Consider the following 14,656-nt stretch of genomic DNA (forward strand, 5'->3'; position numbering starts at 1 on the left):
ATATTTCCATTGCTGTTCATTTAGTCTGTGAATAATGGAAGAGTATTTGGTATCAATAGTGATTATTGTTTTAATAGCTTTAGATAAACCCTAATCATTATTATGCTGTAGGCTAAAATTAGGATATTATCTCAGTATGGACTGGACTTTCTGTCTCACTTGTGCGTTTCTTGTTTTTAACTTTCAACATTGTTTCAACAAAAATCAACAGGAAATACAAAATGTAAACACAACAGTGATTTACTCACTATTATAAGGTCTAGCCGGCTCAACGAGGTGGTAGCTTGATGTTGCCTAAAACCTGAATAAAACAGGTACCGTCCGGTGAGGTTTTCTGGGTTTTACGCACCACCCAGTCTCAACCTATCCTTTTTTCCGTTTGGGCGGAGTTTCTGGTTTCTGCAGGAAAACTCCCGGGTGGAGTCGAGTGAGAGCAGACACATAGTTGGAGGACAGAGGACACCACCTGTTGAACGGCAGCGGTCTGGTTTCAATACAGTTTTTATTCGCTTGTTTTTCCACTGAGAGTCTCAGAGTCAGAGCCTTCAGGATGACGGACACTCTTTTACCAAACGGCATCAAAGAAGGCAGAGGAAACAGCAGTTGTTTCAGAAAGGTGAGTTTTGTTTGTCGTCTCTGTGGTAACAACATGCATAGCTCGCGGTATATATCCGTGTACGTCACTGTAACGTGACGCTGAGAAGGAGCACATTTTAACCTTTGAAAGTGGGAAAAAAAATGACTTTAGCCTGCTGTTAGCTTACTGTTTGTGACATGTTTACGGCTTGACTGGAGCTTTTTAAATGTTTCATATTTTCGTTGACTGTCTCGGTGCATTGTTGGCATGCAAAAGGCGTTTTTGACGAAGCAGTCTTCACCAGATATTAGACCAATTTTAACGTCACTTTTACACGCCGTTAACTAACGTAACCTGTCGTTATGCTATCGGAGCACAGGACGTTAGTTAGCCTTCCCATGTTCACATAGTCGGAGACCTAAGTGACGGTAACTGACGAGAGAAGCTATGTTTTGCTAATGGCTTCGACCCAATAATTCATTCAATTAATCAAAGGTGTATATAAATCACCACATGGAGAAAACGTCAACTTTTTGTCATTTTTTTTTTAGAAACTGTATGGTCTCAAATGTAGCACAACAAATGCAAACAGCAGCAGAAACCTCAGCACTGTCAGCTTCAGCTGTGTGTGTGTGTGTGTGTGTGTGTGTGTGTGTTTTACTCCAAGAATAGCTGTATCTCCTGCAGTTACTGATAGTAACCGGGACTATGAGGTCAGTGACCAAACATCCCATAATCACCATCATCAGTTCCCTGCTGGTTGTCAGAGGTGTGATGGTGATTGGCATTTAACAGGAAGTGTTGTGTGCGATTGATTCCTCAAAAGCTTTGATGAGACGCCTGCTAAACTAAGGTCAGATTAGCCTCCTGTCCTTAGGCAATCACAACAAATAGCTGTTGTGTTTTAAGGGAACATTGTAAGGCCACTAAAGCCCCGACCTTTGACCCTTTTTATTGATTAACTGTATCTTACAGCTTCAGCATCAGCTGAATGATTACATTTACATGTTAGTGCCAGGTTATCTAAATTGATTGATCAGATAAGACAAGTGTTTACCATGCCGGTGTTTGTGTTGAAGTTGATGCCTTTTCATCATGTAAATGAGTATGCTGCTGCGCTATCATTATTTAGTAATTAACATGTACTGCTACGGGACCAGCACAGAAACCTCTCCAACCAGTTTTAAGTTTCACGTAGCTGCGACTGTAACATTTCCAAGAGCTGTGAGTTTGTCTAGTTTGAGGCTATGGGAAAAGCTTTTGGCAGTGGTTGAGTGATTATCTAATGTGTTTTTACTGAGCTCCCGGTCTGCCATGCGGCAAAGGGTTTTCATAGACGAGCTTGTTTGGATGGGCATCTGAACAGGGCCTTTGTGTCTTTCAGTCCCCCCGAATCCCCCTCTGAACGCTGTCTGGATCTAGGCTCTGTGCTGCACTTCCTGTGTCTATAAAGAAAAAGTCAGTGGGAGCCAGGGTCTGGCTCTGCCATTAGACATGATGGTAGAGCCTAATACCTCAATCACGTCCTTTATTACTGTAACACACATTGTAGATCCTGTCTCATCAGGTGTCCATCCCTCTCTACATTTCCTTCGTCCTCTGTATTTCCAAGTGTTGAACACTCTTGAGTCTTTGTACTCATTGCAGAAACCCTTCTCAGTAAAACAAAAAAAGCTCTTGCACATTAGCTGAAACCACAACGCAATGAGTTCAGCATTCTAATTCTGTCATGTTAAAGGGATTTGCAATTTGGAAACTTTTTGGTCACAATTTAACCAAGTGGAGCCAAGATGATCTTTGCTTCCATTTTTCCTGTGTACCCTCCTTCTCTTGGGCGAAAATGAGTTTAATGATTTACAAGGCCTCACTGAAGCCCCGGGGAGCTGTTGTGGTTCAGGGCTGCCGTCCACGGTTTCACCTCACCAGTGGACTGAGCTCCGACTGGACGGATGCTGGGTGGAAAGATGGCAGGGCAAAAAGCCGAATCGGCATGATTCTCCTCCTCGTCCTCCGCGGCCAACGAAAGAGCATTGACGTAGCATCTGGAGCGAGGCCGTCCTTCAGCCAGACCACAGACACAAATTGACAACATGTGTCCTGGTTTCAGAAACCAGACAATCTCCCTCAGCTTGGAAACACATTTCTATTCTCTTAGCAGGGTTTGTATTGGAAAAAGACAAATGAGAGATTGAGCTGCGATCGAATATTGTCTTTCACCGCACTCCTCTGAATATAAAGATGTCTTTCTCTGGGTTGAATGAAGCACAACCCCTTTTGAGCGAGCTGTCAAAGCGTCCCCGGTAATTGGAGTAGATTCAATGTCAATTAGGGAACATGCATGAATTCAGCTTGACGTTCACCTCATAACGATGAGGCGTGAATATTGAGGTACTGAACACATTCTGTAAGTCCATCCGACCAACTGTGCCATGAACCATGAAGCTCTACACGTTATTTACGAAGCCTCGGTTATACAACCGCCAAATGATTGGCTGTTTGATGGATATGATAACGGACAGGACCGTCTCTGTGTTTTGCTGTAATGAAGTATTTTGTGCGCTCGCAGAGAAAGGCTGTACTGTTTGAGTTTGCCAGAGAGTAGAAGGGGTTCAATTCCCTGAGTGGTCCAGTGGGTTAGCTAAGGGCTCCCTTCAATGTGTCACTTGATTTAATGTTGAGCTGTATGACTTTTTTTCCCCCAAGCATTTAGGCTGGAGATCATCAAGTTGGCACTGTAAAACAATGTCCAAGACAATCCCAAACACAAAAGTCCTAATGTCTCTAAGCAGAGGTTGAGGTGTGGTATCGGACCATCAGTACTTTTAGATGATGAGACACGATGTAATGGTCACCGATCAGCTGATCAGAGTCGTGTTGCTACGTCAGGGTCAGTGTCATCACTTAGGAATGCCAGCATGGGTTGAAGTTTCGCATTGTGCTACATATTAGAAATGGAAACAGAACATACTTCTTGCGTTACTACCAACCACGAGCCACTCCCTTGTTCCTTAACTCAAACAGACACCTCAGTTTTGATGTAATGACTGACGTGACAACATACTGACATAAGTCCACGCCCTCTCCAGTCGTATGCCTACGGCCTCGCCCTGCTGTCATTCTAAGAATAGCCGCCGCTACCTGCAGCCAGGCCCCCCCCCCCCCCCCCCCCCCCCCCCCCCCACGGCTACATTGTGTAATTAAGGAGGCGCTCATTTGTGTAAATGGTTAATCATTACACCCTCAGGTCACTGAAGTGTTTGGGCAGGAACACCCGGGTGAATACAGTGGAGTGGTTATAGAGAAAATGGGATGTCAAAGGTGACCCATTGGACCTGACGTGTTGAAATTTGTATTTGGGAAGAACACCGTCACTGCTTACTCATCTTACAGGACGTCTCTTTGGATGAGAGCATCAGCAACATGACTCAGATGTACATGTACAAGCTGTGACAGGTGAAAAACACAACTGCACTGACTGACTTTAGTGAATACAAACAATCCCTCCGAGCAGTAGCGCATCAACAGTTACGTTTATTAATGGTAATTTTTGGGGTGTTTTCATCTTCATCGGACAGATGACAGAGTAGAGGCAGACAGGGAATGAGAAGAGAGGCTGGGGAATGAATGCAATAATTTAAATATTGATGAGATGAACGGAGTATTAAATTACGAACTTAAGTGCAAAATGAGTATTTGTGGGAAGCCAGTGAGGGATTATATCCTTATCGCAGCACTAGTGAGGTGGGGATCAGAGGGATAGTGTGAACCTCTTGTGTGTCTTGACCCCATGGTGAAGCTCAGTGAGTCAGTAGGGACCTTGACTGCAGCACAGAGGGAAGGGGCATTTCAAATTGGAATTTCAAAAGGAAATAATCTCCCGAACAAGGTTGTGACGGGCACAACAAATATTTGTATTATTTATGTCCTACACCCCTAATTTAATATGTTTTGTAACTCACTCTTTACCCTTTTCCTTAGTGTAGAAACTGAAGCTCATTCTGCTGCTGACTTCAAACTTAAAAATAAATGCAACGTGAATGTGTCCCAAGTTGAGGACTGTAAACTAACAGGTTTTACTGAGCCGACTGGTTTCTGAGCATCATGCTGCATCTGAAGTACCGTAACGGACTACACCTCTGCTCTGCTGTGAGTCAGCCAGTATGAATGTCTAAGGGCCGTCTATCTGCGCTGGTATGAGTGACAGCCTGTTGACTTAGTGAGGCTTGGACACTTGTGATAGGGACAGGGACACACAGTTCAGCCACACACTGGCGGAGTGTAAACACAGAGAGTCAGAGCAGGTGTTTGAGCTGAGCACAGTACAACAAGGTGCAGCTCCCTCCACACCCAGTTTAGCTTCATTTTTACCGTTACTTCAGGGAACAACGAAAAAAGTAAACATTCACAAAAATGAATCTTAAAGCCAAATGTACAAAAATGTTGACGTCAGAGGAACATTCAGAGAAAACGCTGTCGAGCAATTTAGTACTTTTGAACAAATAATAATATCTTGCCAGCTCTGTGGGAGGGAATTGACGTTTGTGGGTGAAAGTTTAAAGAACAAACCTGTGAACCTGGTCAGCTTAGTCCCCGACTGATATCATGATATATTCTGATTCAACAAACTGACCTGATATAAATAAATATAGGTTAAAATAAAACAGATTCTGAATGACTTGAAGGAAATTGAGGATCTTTTTTAAGATTGTATAAGCGTAAAAAACATAATTTGGGAAATCGCCAGAGTGCAGAGTGCAAATTTTTCTTGATGCAAATGCAGTTTTTGTTTTCCCACTTATAACACAAGATCTAATCTTCTGCTGACATGTTTGTTCCTGCATCTCCTTTTCTCAGGGTTGTAACCCATTCGCCCAGACCGGACGAAGCAAACTGCAGAATCAGCGAGCCACTCTGAACCAGCAGATCATCAAACAGATGAGGATGAGGGCTGGAGCTGAGAACCTGCTGAAGTAAGAACTGAACACCCGCATGCATACTGTACATTTGTGTCTGCTTAATGCGTCGACTCCCTACAATGTGGATTATTCTAGTGGAAAGTGCAGGATGGTTTGGACTCACAGTTAGGCATTTGTTGTGAAAGCCAGCTGTTCTTAAGTCTCTCTCTCTGCTCTCTGTGCTCAGATGTGTCATTCATCTTTCTGTATTGCTAGTCGGCTATGTGCTGGTTGTGAACTCCAGGTGGACTGTTGATGCTGGGACAGACTGGCTTCATCACCTTCATTGTTCTGTCATCCGTTGTCATGAATTCTTGGTGAGACTTGAGACAACACAGAAACTATTGGGTAACAGTCTTGAAGAGGAGCAGAAAACAAATAGCTATTGTCATACGTGGTTTAGAAGAAGCCTCAGACTAATATTTGTCTCCATTTTAAAAATACATGAAGAGATGTCTTCTTCCTGCGGAAATACTTGTTCTTGTAGCATTGAATGGCATCATTTGAGATCAGATTTCTCAGCAGGTACAATGCAGCAGAGAGAAATTAGGAAGTTTACTGACCTTTACTTAGTCTGGCTGTGGGGCTTCTCCTTACAAAAGACCATCTTTCAGAATCCCCGTGTGTTGTCAGGAATATGTCATGGTGTCACTGGTAAAATAATATCTAGGATAATTTACTGTAAAGGCTCCGCTCCACCAGTCGAGAAGTGCTACATGTTTACACAGTTTGTACTGTATGCTTAAGGAACTTCCATTGCACGTAAACAGCTGTGCCGTGTGCACCAGAGTTCCACCAGAGTTCCACCTTCCCTCTTTTACGTCTGTTATTCTCTTCTGTGGCCTTCATGGCAAATGCTTCAGACGGCCTATAAAACATAGGTGACTTCAGAAATACTTTTCTTTTTGTTTTACTTGTCCTGTAATTAGTCTCTGCCTCGTTTTAGACAATTTTTGTTTTTGTTTTTTTATCTCCCAAAAAGGTCTGTGCGACAGAGGCTTTAGTTTCTTAGCTGACATTTTGGTTCATCATTGTTTTATTTTTATTTTTAGTACTTAATTAAATGTAAGGCCATCATATCTGAAGAGTATATTTTTGGAGATTGAGAATTTTCTTTCTATTTTAAATTGCTGAGGATAAGAGAGAAGAACAGTGCATTTTCTATATCCAATCTGGGTCTTTGTTTCCCTGAACATCTTTTCAATGTAAAACCACCCCAACCTGGAAAAAAGGTCTGTCAACAGCTTGCTGCCTGGTGAGACAAAATGAGGAGATAGAAAAACATTTTAGTGAATTATAGATGATCTCCAGGGGAAAACTGTCCAGAGTTGAATAAAGCTATTCCAGGAATGGAATATAATAAGCTTCATAAAAGCAGTGTTTATTATTGCAGGCTCACTGTATTGGATTGCATTAAGATATACAGTTCTTTTTGTTACTGTGTCTGTTCTGTGTGGAATTTGGCAAAAGGATAACGTTCCCCACAGAAAAGGTTAGTGAACCGTAAGGGCCTGCTATTAATAAACAGGTCCTGTGGTATCTTCTGAGGCACCGAGTCTGGAGAAACAAAAAGGTACGGCGGTGCACCTTTTCTCTGACAGAGTGGAGCCTCAACTTCCCCCACTGGGATTCTCGGATCAACTCTCTTTCCGTTTGTGTTAAGATAAGTCTGGTGAGGGAGGATACTGCAGTGTGTGTGTGTGTGTGTGTGTGTGTGTGTGTGTGTGTGTGTGTGTGTGTGTGTGTGTGTGTGTGTGTGTGTGTGTGTGTGTGTGTGTGTGTGTGTGTGTGTGTGTGTGTGTGTGTGTGTGTGTGTGTGTGCGCGCATGCTTGTATATGTGGATGTGTCATGCATTAGGTCTGTCTAAGCCTACTGTCAGCCTCAGAGGCCTCCACATTCCTCTAGTGCTTCACATCGTCTGCCCAGCCAAGGCCAGGGGCAAATGGTGTGTGTGTGTGTGTGTGTGTGTCTTTACTAGCCTAGCTGCAGCACAGGGAACAGTCTGGATGCATTTTTGAGTTTCAGGTATGCACTAAGCTTTTTTTTTTTATTTATGGTCATTTGCAGTCTGACTGTTCCTGTGATTTTCCGTCTGTGTGTGGATAACAGGGTTTCCGTGGCTCTCCTACCTATTTACACCATCCACCTGACTTGTCACGTCAAAAACAGATTTGCATCAAATAACAAATCATTCCAGAACAGAGAAGTCTCATTAAGAGAGTTTAGTTTGAGTCATTATGACCTATGAAGAATCTAAATCCTTGTTTTTCTTTAGTACACTCTAAATGTGTGCGTGTGTGCGTGCATACCTTTTTCTCATTTGGTGCCGTCAATCTTACTTTTTTTCACCTTTTCCTTTGTTCTGCATTCCTCTCTCTATCAGCAACAGGTGGAGTCCTTCTAGTCGGACCAGTTCTCTCTCCTTAACCTCCTCTGACTTGGGTTTGAGAGTTCACGGTTTAGCTGTTTTTCAAACTTTAGAAATCTCCCTCAGAGTCACAGAAGACGATACAACACCGCCTCATAATGAGTAAACTGAACTTCATGTGTCACAGCGGTGGGCTGCCCTTTTAAAGCTTGATATGTAATACATACTAATTATCTCTGTCAACTCCAATCATCATCAGAACCGGATATCCGTCTTCTGATGAAAAGCTTCGAGGAAAAACGCAACATACTGTCACTCTGCCAAAAACATATGAAAACAGGAAAGAGGACAGGGGGAACTTCAGTGTAACCACACTTGCTGGTTTACAGTCTCGTTCCCACGCTCTGCGGGATGATATTAGATATTAAATGAGATATTAATAACAGCCTCTGGGCTGGCGAGTTGGCATCTATTCTGCCCAAACCACAGCACCTCCACCTCCTCCACCCTGATGGCTTCCCCAGGCCAGACCTCCTCAAAATCCCTTCAGCAGGCCAAAAGGAAGTGACGCTAAGCCGGGGTTGACCTCCCGGTTATGTTCCAATGTGTTTTATGGAGCGAACGACTGCAGGCGGTAATTTCAAGAGCAAGAATCGAGACCAAAGTGCAGAGTGAACCAGATTTAAAGAAGACTCCATTGATTCCCTAAAACATTTTGATGTGTGCTCCATTTTAATGAAAGGTCACGTTATTTAGTTTAACAGAGTTTGGGTCATTTACGGTCATAACAACTTTTCCCCTAGATATAATAGTACTAGTGGTTTGTTAGTGCTTAGGCCAAATTATCCATATGTGTCACAAACTTTGCAAAATTTGTAACTTTTGTAACATTTTTATGGCTGAGAATCGCCATAAAATCCCCCATCTCCAGTCTCTGTCTCTGAAAGTGTCAAAGGTAAAAATGCCAAAACAAACCAAAAAAAGAGAATAAAATCAGCCATTAAAGACTATACTTCAGTAGAAACCTAGTTTGTCTGTTTCACCTTCAGCTTAACTGATTATGTTTAAACTCCTGCCTGCCAGTGCTTCTTCACAGCTCACCATTCTTGTTAAAAATCACTTCCTCTGTAATTACAGGGTAGAGAGAGCGAGAGAGAGCAAGAGAGAGAGAGAGACCAGCTGACAGGCAGACAGACCATAAACATCTCTAGAACGAGTTTGGGGTTGGGGTGTGTGCGTGTGGATGTCTTCCATTAGTGACGAATGTTTTAGGATTCACTGTAAAACACAGATAAGGATGAAATGAAACCACTGTGTGTGTGTGTGTGTGTGTGTGTGTGTGTGTGTGTGTGTGTGTGTGTTACCTTGTATCACTATGGATGCATGTGAAATGCAGTTTCACAAACAATGCATCATAAATTCTGCTTTACAAAGGATCCAACCACTTTGTCTTTGTATGCACACACACACACACACACACACACACACACACACACACACACACACACACACACACACACACACACACACACACACACACACACACACACACACACACACACACACACACACACACACACACACACACACACATTATTACAACCTTATCTCAACCTTATCTCTACTGTGCAGTGAGCCCTAACCCCTTGTGCACACACACACACAGTCAGTGTAATGCGCTAGTCTTTACTCACCTCAACATAAATAACGTACAGTATTCACACGTGTGTAGTGTACAAGATGAACCTTTTGTTTACATAAATGTACAGCAAATAATATTGAAATGTAGTGGACCTCCGACCTCTCCAAGTTGTGCGATCACATCGCATTTGTACTACACAGGGATCGCAACTGTGATTCATAGATCTTGGTAAAGCTGCTGTGTGCTGGAGGGTAAATCAAGTGCACAGCAGGGCACAGTGACGCAGGTCTGTGGTCCACAATAGCGGGGGAGGCACGCTAGTTTTAATAATCAGCTGCAGGAACGTTTGGTTTCTTCTCTTTTATTTCAAACATTTCGTGACCCTTTTGCGTCTTCTAATTTTTTGTTCCTCTCCAATCTGTAGGGCTACGTCCAACAACAAGGTGAAAGAGATGGTTCTGCTGGAGTTGAGCTACGTTAACTCCAACCTGCAGCTGCTGATGGGACAGCTGGAGGGACTCAACAGCTCAGTGGAGGTGTACCAGGACACCCAGTAAGTCCAAGTGTTACTGCTCCCTCTTTTGCTACTACTGATTCCACTACGGCCACCGCTGGTGCAATATGTGAGCTACTTCTAAGTGACAAACATCTTCATAAAAAGGAAGAAATGTCGACACCTGCCATACAGGCTTGTTCAGAACATTAGTGAAATGAAGATATAATAAAACACACAGCTATTCTGCACTGTTGGTTTAAAATCACCAATAGAAATGACATGCGATTTTGATCCGCCAGTAGCAATGCATCCGCAGGCAATGCAATGTAATTACTTGCATACTAGATCAATTAAGATGTTATTACCTTCATGCTGACATCCTGTGATGAGGTTATTAAATAGATTGCATGTTAAATCAATGCACAGCAGCCAGAGCTTTTCAGGGTTGACACATGTGACTTGGGCACCAGTGCTCTCTTCACATTGACCCAACAATATTAAACCTTAATGTGAAACAAAATCTAATTCTAATTTCCAAAGTAGTGAGGACTTGTCAAAGTAATCCCAGTTTGCAAATAATCTGCAGATCTGAATCTCAGACTACGATTCATACAGAAGAAGAATAACACAGACACAGAGTGCCAACAAGAGACTGATCTGGCTCTGATACTCTGTGGTTAAGTCATCATGAACTCTTCCAGATGAAAGGCACTCGATGACAGAGGAGCAGAGAAAATTGGTGTATGGCGGAAGAGGGAGGCCTGTTGAAATACATGAAGACAAAGTGCATGAGTTTGTTGTTGTTGAACTGGACCGGCTGGTTTTTGTGATACAATGCACGCAGCAACAAGGAAACTATGAGCTGAACTTGCATGCAAACTGAGACAAGCATCTGATTCAAAGCTTCTCTGTCGGTCTGATCATAGAGTGTGTATTGGCGTGGGTGACAGTGAAAGCTTCTGGTGTTTTCTTTATTCAAAGACGAGCCAAGTTTATGGGCTGTGGATGAAAATACAGTATGTATGCTATGAGGATACACGCGTTACAGTCAACAGTTATTTATAAAAAGGGGGTAACTACTAACTAACAGCAAGGCAAGAACACGCAATATTTGACCTACTGCTGAAAATGGACACGAGAGTGACTCACTATCGCCTCCTGAGGTACAAGTGGTATTACATGACAGGCTGGGGCTACTCAGCGAGACATCTGACCTCAGTAGATATCTCTGCAGCACAATACATAGATGTCTTTGACATTAAGTCAACACTGCAACCTCTTCACGTTCTGTTGATGGTGTTAATTCATTCATTCAATGTTTTAAATGGAAATTCTGTCCAGATCTTACACATTGCACCTTTAAACTATGGTGCCTCGTGAAGGACAGCACTTGGTTGACTGAACGCAAACACTACAGTGGCGGGAGCTCAATTCTAGAGATAATAAAGGCGATACAGGATTTCCATTACGGACGTAACACTTTCAAATACAAGTCATGAGACAGTGTTAACAGGATTTCTGATGATTTAAAAGCTCTTGATTGAAGCGTTTCTGCTTCCAGGTGGCTCTTCTTATTGAGAACACCTCCATGGACCATCTGCCCAGGCACACACACACACACACACACACACACACACACACACACACACACACACACACACACACACACACACACACACACACACACACACACACACACACACACACACACACACACACACACACACACACACACACACACACACAAGAATAAATAAATGCACTATACACATGCTATTAACACTAAACCTGCACTACCCATTCACACAGGTGCACATGAGGAAATGCCAAAATCCATAAACATATACTCAAGCATGTGTGATCCACACACTATAAAAATAAATGTATGATGCCTATATTGATTACCATTCGTACACAAACCACAACACACTTCTGTAGAGGATGCTATGTTGCCCATGACAACAAATCACAACAGAGTGAAGAGGGAGGGAGATTGTGGAGGATTGTGGGTAATGGGTTGTTGTGTGGTGGTAACTATGGTACCAGTTCTGAGGATCATTGACGGATGTTTTCTTTCCCAAAGCACCAAGCTGCTGCTATCAGGCTGTTTCTTTTCATCCTAAAAACATTTATTCTGTTTTTTTTTAATGAGCTACATTAAATCTGCAGATGACCTAAAACCCTCAATAACAATTTTCATTGGCACGCACGGTGCTGTGGGGATCAGGGGTCTTTTTCCTGGTTTTAATAAATTGTCTTCTTAGACAGGCATGACTTAGAATTTAGTAAGAAGATAGATTTGACCTCTCAGGAATCCACAGAGGCTTTAGATTTGGAGAACACATTGCACACCAGCCACTAAGAAAAAGTCATTTAGTTTACTAATTACATGGAAGTGGACAAAATGCAACAGCTGCCTCTCAGTACAATCTTAAGGCCCAAGTGTCCTCTGTCACATGGGCTCAGATGGACTCGAGTGTGGGAACATTCAGCCTCTCACCAGCCTCCTTGACGGGCTCTTAGAAAGAAGCACCTGCTCCATCCATAGACAATAGGCATGCTGGGAAACTACCATCAGCTGGCCACCATTGTCTGTCTTTAAAAGAAGACGGAGCTTGTGCACGGGCCACAGTGGTCACGTCAACACATTCACACCAGCAGATCTACAAAAGGCCAACACATACAGGCGGACAGATAGCATGCACGTGGGAATATTGGATATGTTGAGAAAGTCTGAGCAGGTGTCTCAGTGGGATGACGTTGTGTAGAGGCACAATGGAGAGTTCCTCCTCTCAGCCTGAAATACAACCTCGGTCTTAAGCACGGAAACAAAAAAAAACTCTCCTCGCCATTTCGAGGCTATTCCCACCAGCACGCCGTCCTGTGAATAGCTCCTCTCTGAGGTTACCTCTCACTCAGACCAGATTCAGCCGCTTCTAGCATGAGGTGATGCACGACAGAAAGCGCATTATATGTGACAGGTGTAGCACGCTTGCTGTACATGACGTTAGAGACCCACTTCAACCGCCCCATGAGAATAATAACGGCTACTCACTCGCTGTATCTTGACAATCTTATCATCGCCTCTTATCCATTAGCACTTTGTTGAACAACATGCTTACTCTACACATTTATGAGTGTGATATTCCTTCAGTGTCACTCACAGTACCGACAGGTTACTTGTGCTGTGATGTAGCACATGTTTGTTCGGTTGCTGTGCGTAATGTTCTTGACCTGGACAGCAAGCTGAACTTACTTACAGACCTTCTGAATCAGCACAGCAAAAGTGCTGACGAGTGAAAAGATAGAGATGTCAGCACTACCGGACGCTACATTAACTCTGCTGAGATAGAGGCGAAAGAATGATTTACGCTCATCTATTGTTAGAGAGATGAGCTTTTGCAACCTCTGACAACTGCTGTACTTTTAATGATCCAACAATGAATAATGATAATAATAGATAGGTGGAGAAATGGTTAAGTATGATCACAATTTCTTACATTTGTTTTGCTTTCTGATCAGGCTACTGAATAAGACTTCAATGAATAAATTAACTGTAAAAAAAACCCATTTCTTTGTTGCAAACCATATGTCGTTTATGTAATACACAAACTGAGATATAGGGAGTTTCAGAGGTGCTGGTAGGTTGATTTTGCTCATACTTTTTGGAAAAAGTCGGGCTAGTTTCCCCCACTGCTTCCAGTCTTTATGCTAAGCTAAGCCAACCCTGTCTCCTTGCTCTCCTTTCATATTTATTTGGCAAACATGAGAAGATGCCTTTTCATGTTACTACGGGCAAGAAAACAAATAAGCGTACTTCCCAAAATGTGCAACTTTTCCTTTGAAGCAGACTCGCACTGTGGCTAACTTACACAAGCCACCACTCAACTCCTGTGGGAGCCGAAGAGGCCAGGAAGCCAGAAACACATCGGTCTACTGTGTAGCAAAACAAAACCACTCTAGATGCAGAGTTTTGATGTTCAGTAAAGGGCTTAAGGGCCGTAGCTAAAACCAGAGTTTCGCTTGACTGCTGTGGCGATGGTCGTCTGTTCCATGTCATGCACACTGACACTGTGTGTGTGTGTGTGTGTGTGTGTGTGTGTGTGTGTGTGTGTGTGTGTGTGTGTGTGTGTGTGTGTGTGAGAGCTTTTCTGTGATTCAAGGAGCCAGTATGCCAGAGGAATGCTGCCTTATCGTCAAGTGATGAATGAGTGTGTACGGTGTTGTTTTTCCGAACCCTGTGCTTTTGACGTCTTGCATGCAGGGAGAAGGCTCTGCCAAATCTCTGATCCCTTTGTTGGAGAGGGTCCTGATTTAAAACACCACGGGGACTGAAGTTTGGGCTGCTGTTGTCCTCTTTAGAAGTTTGAAGAATAAAATGCTCAGCAAATCCAGAAGCAACCCAAGCTTGTTTTCTTTTTTAAAAGGGCAATTTATTTAGTGACACCTCACTCCTGCTTTCAGAAGGGGGATTTTTTCTTTTCTTCGCTCTACCAACTCTGTCTGATCGGCAGCAGGTATCTGTCAGGTTGTATTTCCTCCTCTCTGATAACAAGCTGAACCTACTTTCCATCTGTCAGCAGCTAGGACCTCCAGGTTCACACAGCCAGAAAAAAA

General features: G+C 43.1%; 1 protein-coding gene across 2 annotated transcripts in view; it reads left to right on the plus strand.

Annotated features, from left to right (window-relative positions):
* The first annotated feature begins 453 nt into the window (after positions 1 to 453).
* Positions 454 to 14,656, plus strand: part of rhpn2 (rhophilin, Rho GTPase binding protein 2) — a 28,521-nt gene continuing 14,318 nt past the window's right edge. For both annotated transcript variants that reach the window (XM_079161430.1, XM_079161431.1), the window contains exons 1-3: positions 454 to 616; positions 5,432 to 5,547; positions 9,968 to 10,096. In XM_079161430.1, the coding sequence (XP_079017556.1) occupies positions 551 to 616; positions 5,432 to 5,547; positions 9,968 to 10,096 (311 nt within the window). In that variant the 5' untranslated portion in view covers positions 454 to 550. The remainder of the gene's footprint in view (positions 617 to 5,431; positions 5,548 to 9,967; positions 10,097 to 14,656) is intronic.

The sequence above is a fragment of the Pholis gunnellus genome, assembly GCF_910591455.1.
Source record: "Pholis gunnellus genome assembly, chromosome: 1".
NCBI lineage: Eukaryota > Metazoa > Chordata > Actinopteri > Perciformes > Pholidae > Pholis > Pholis gunnellus.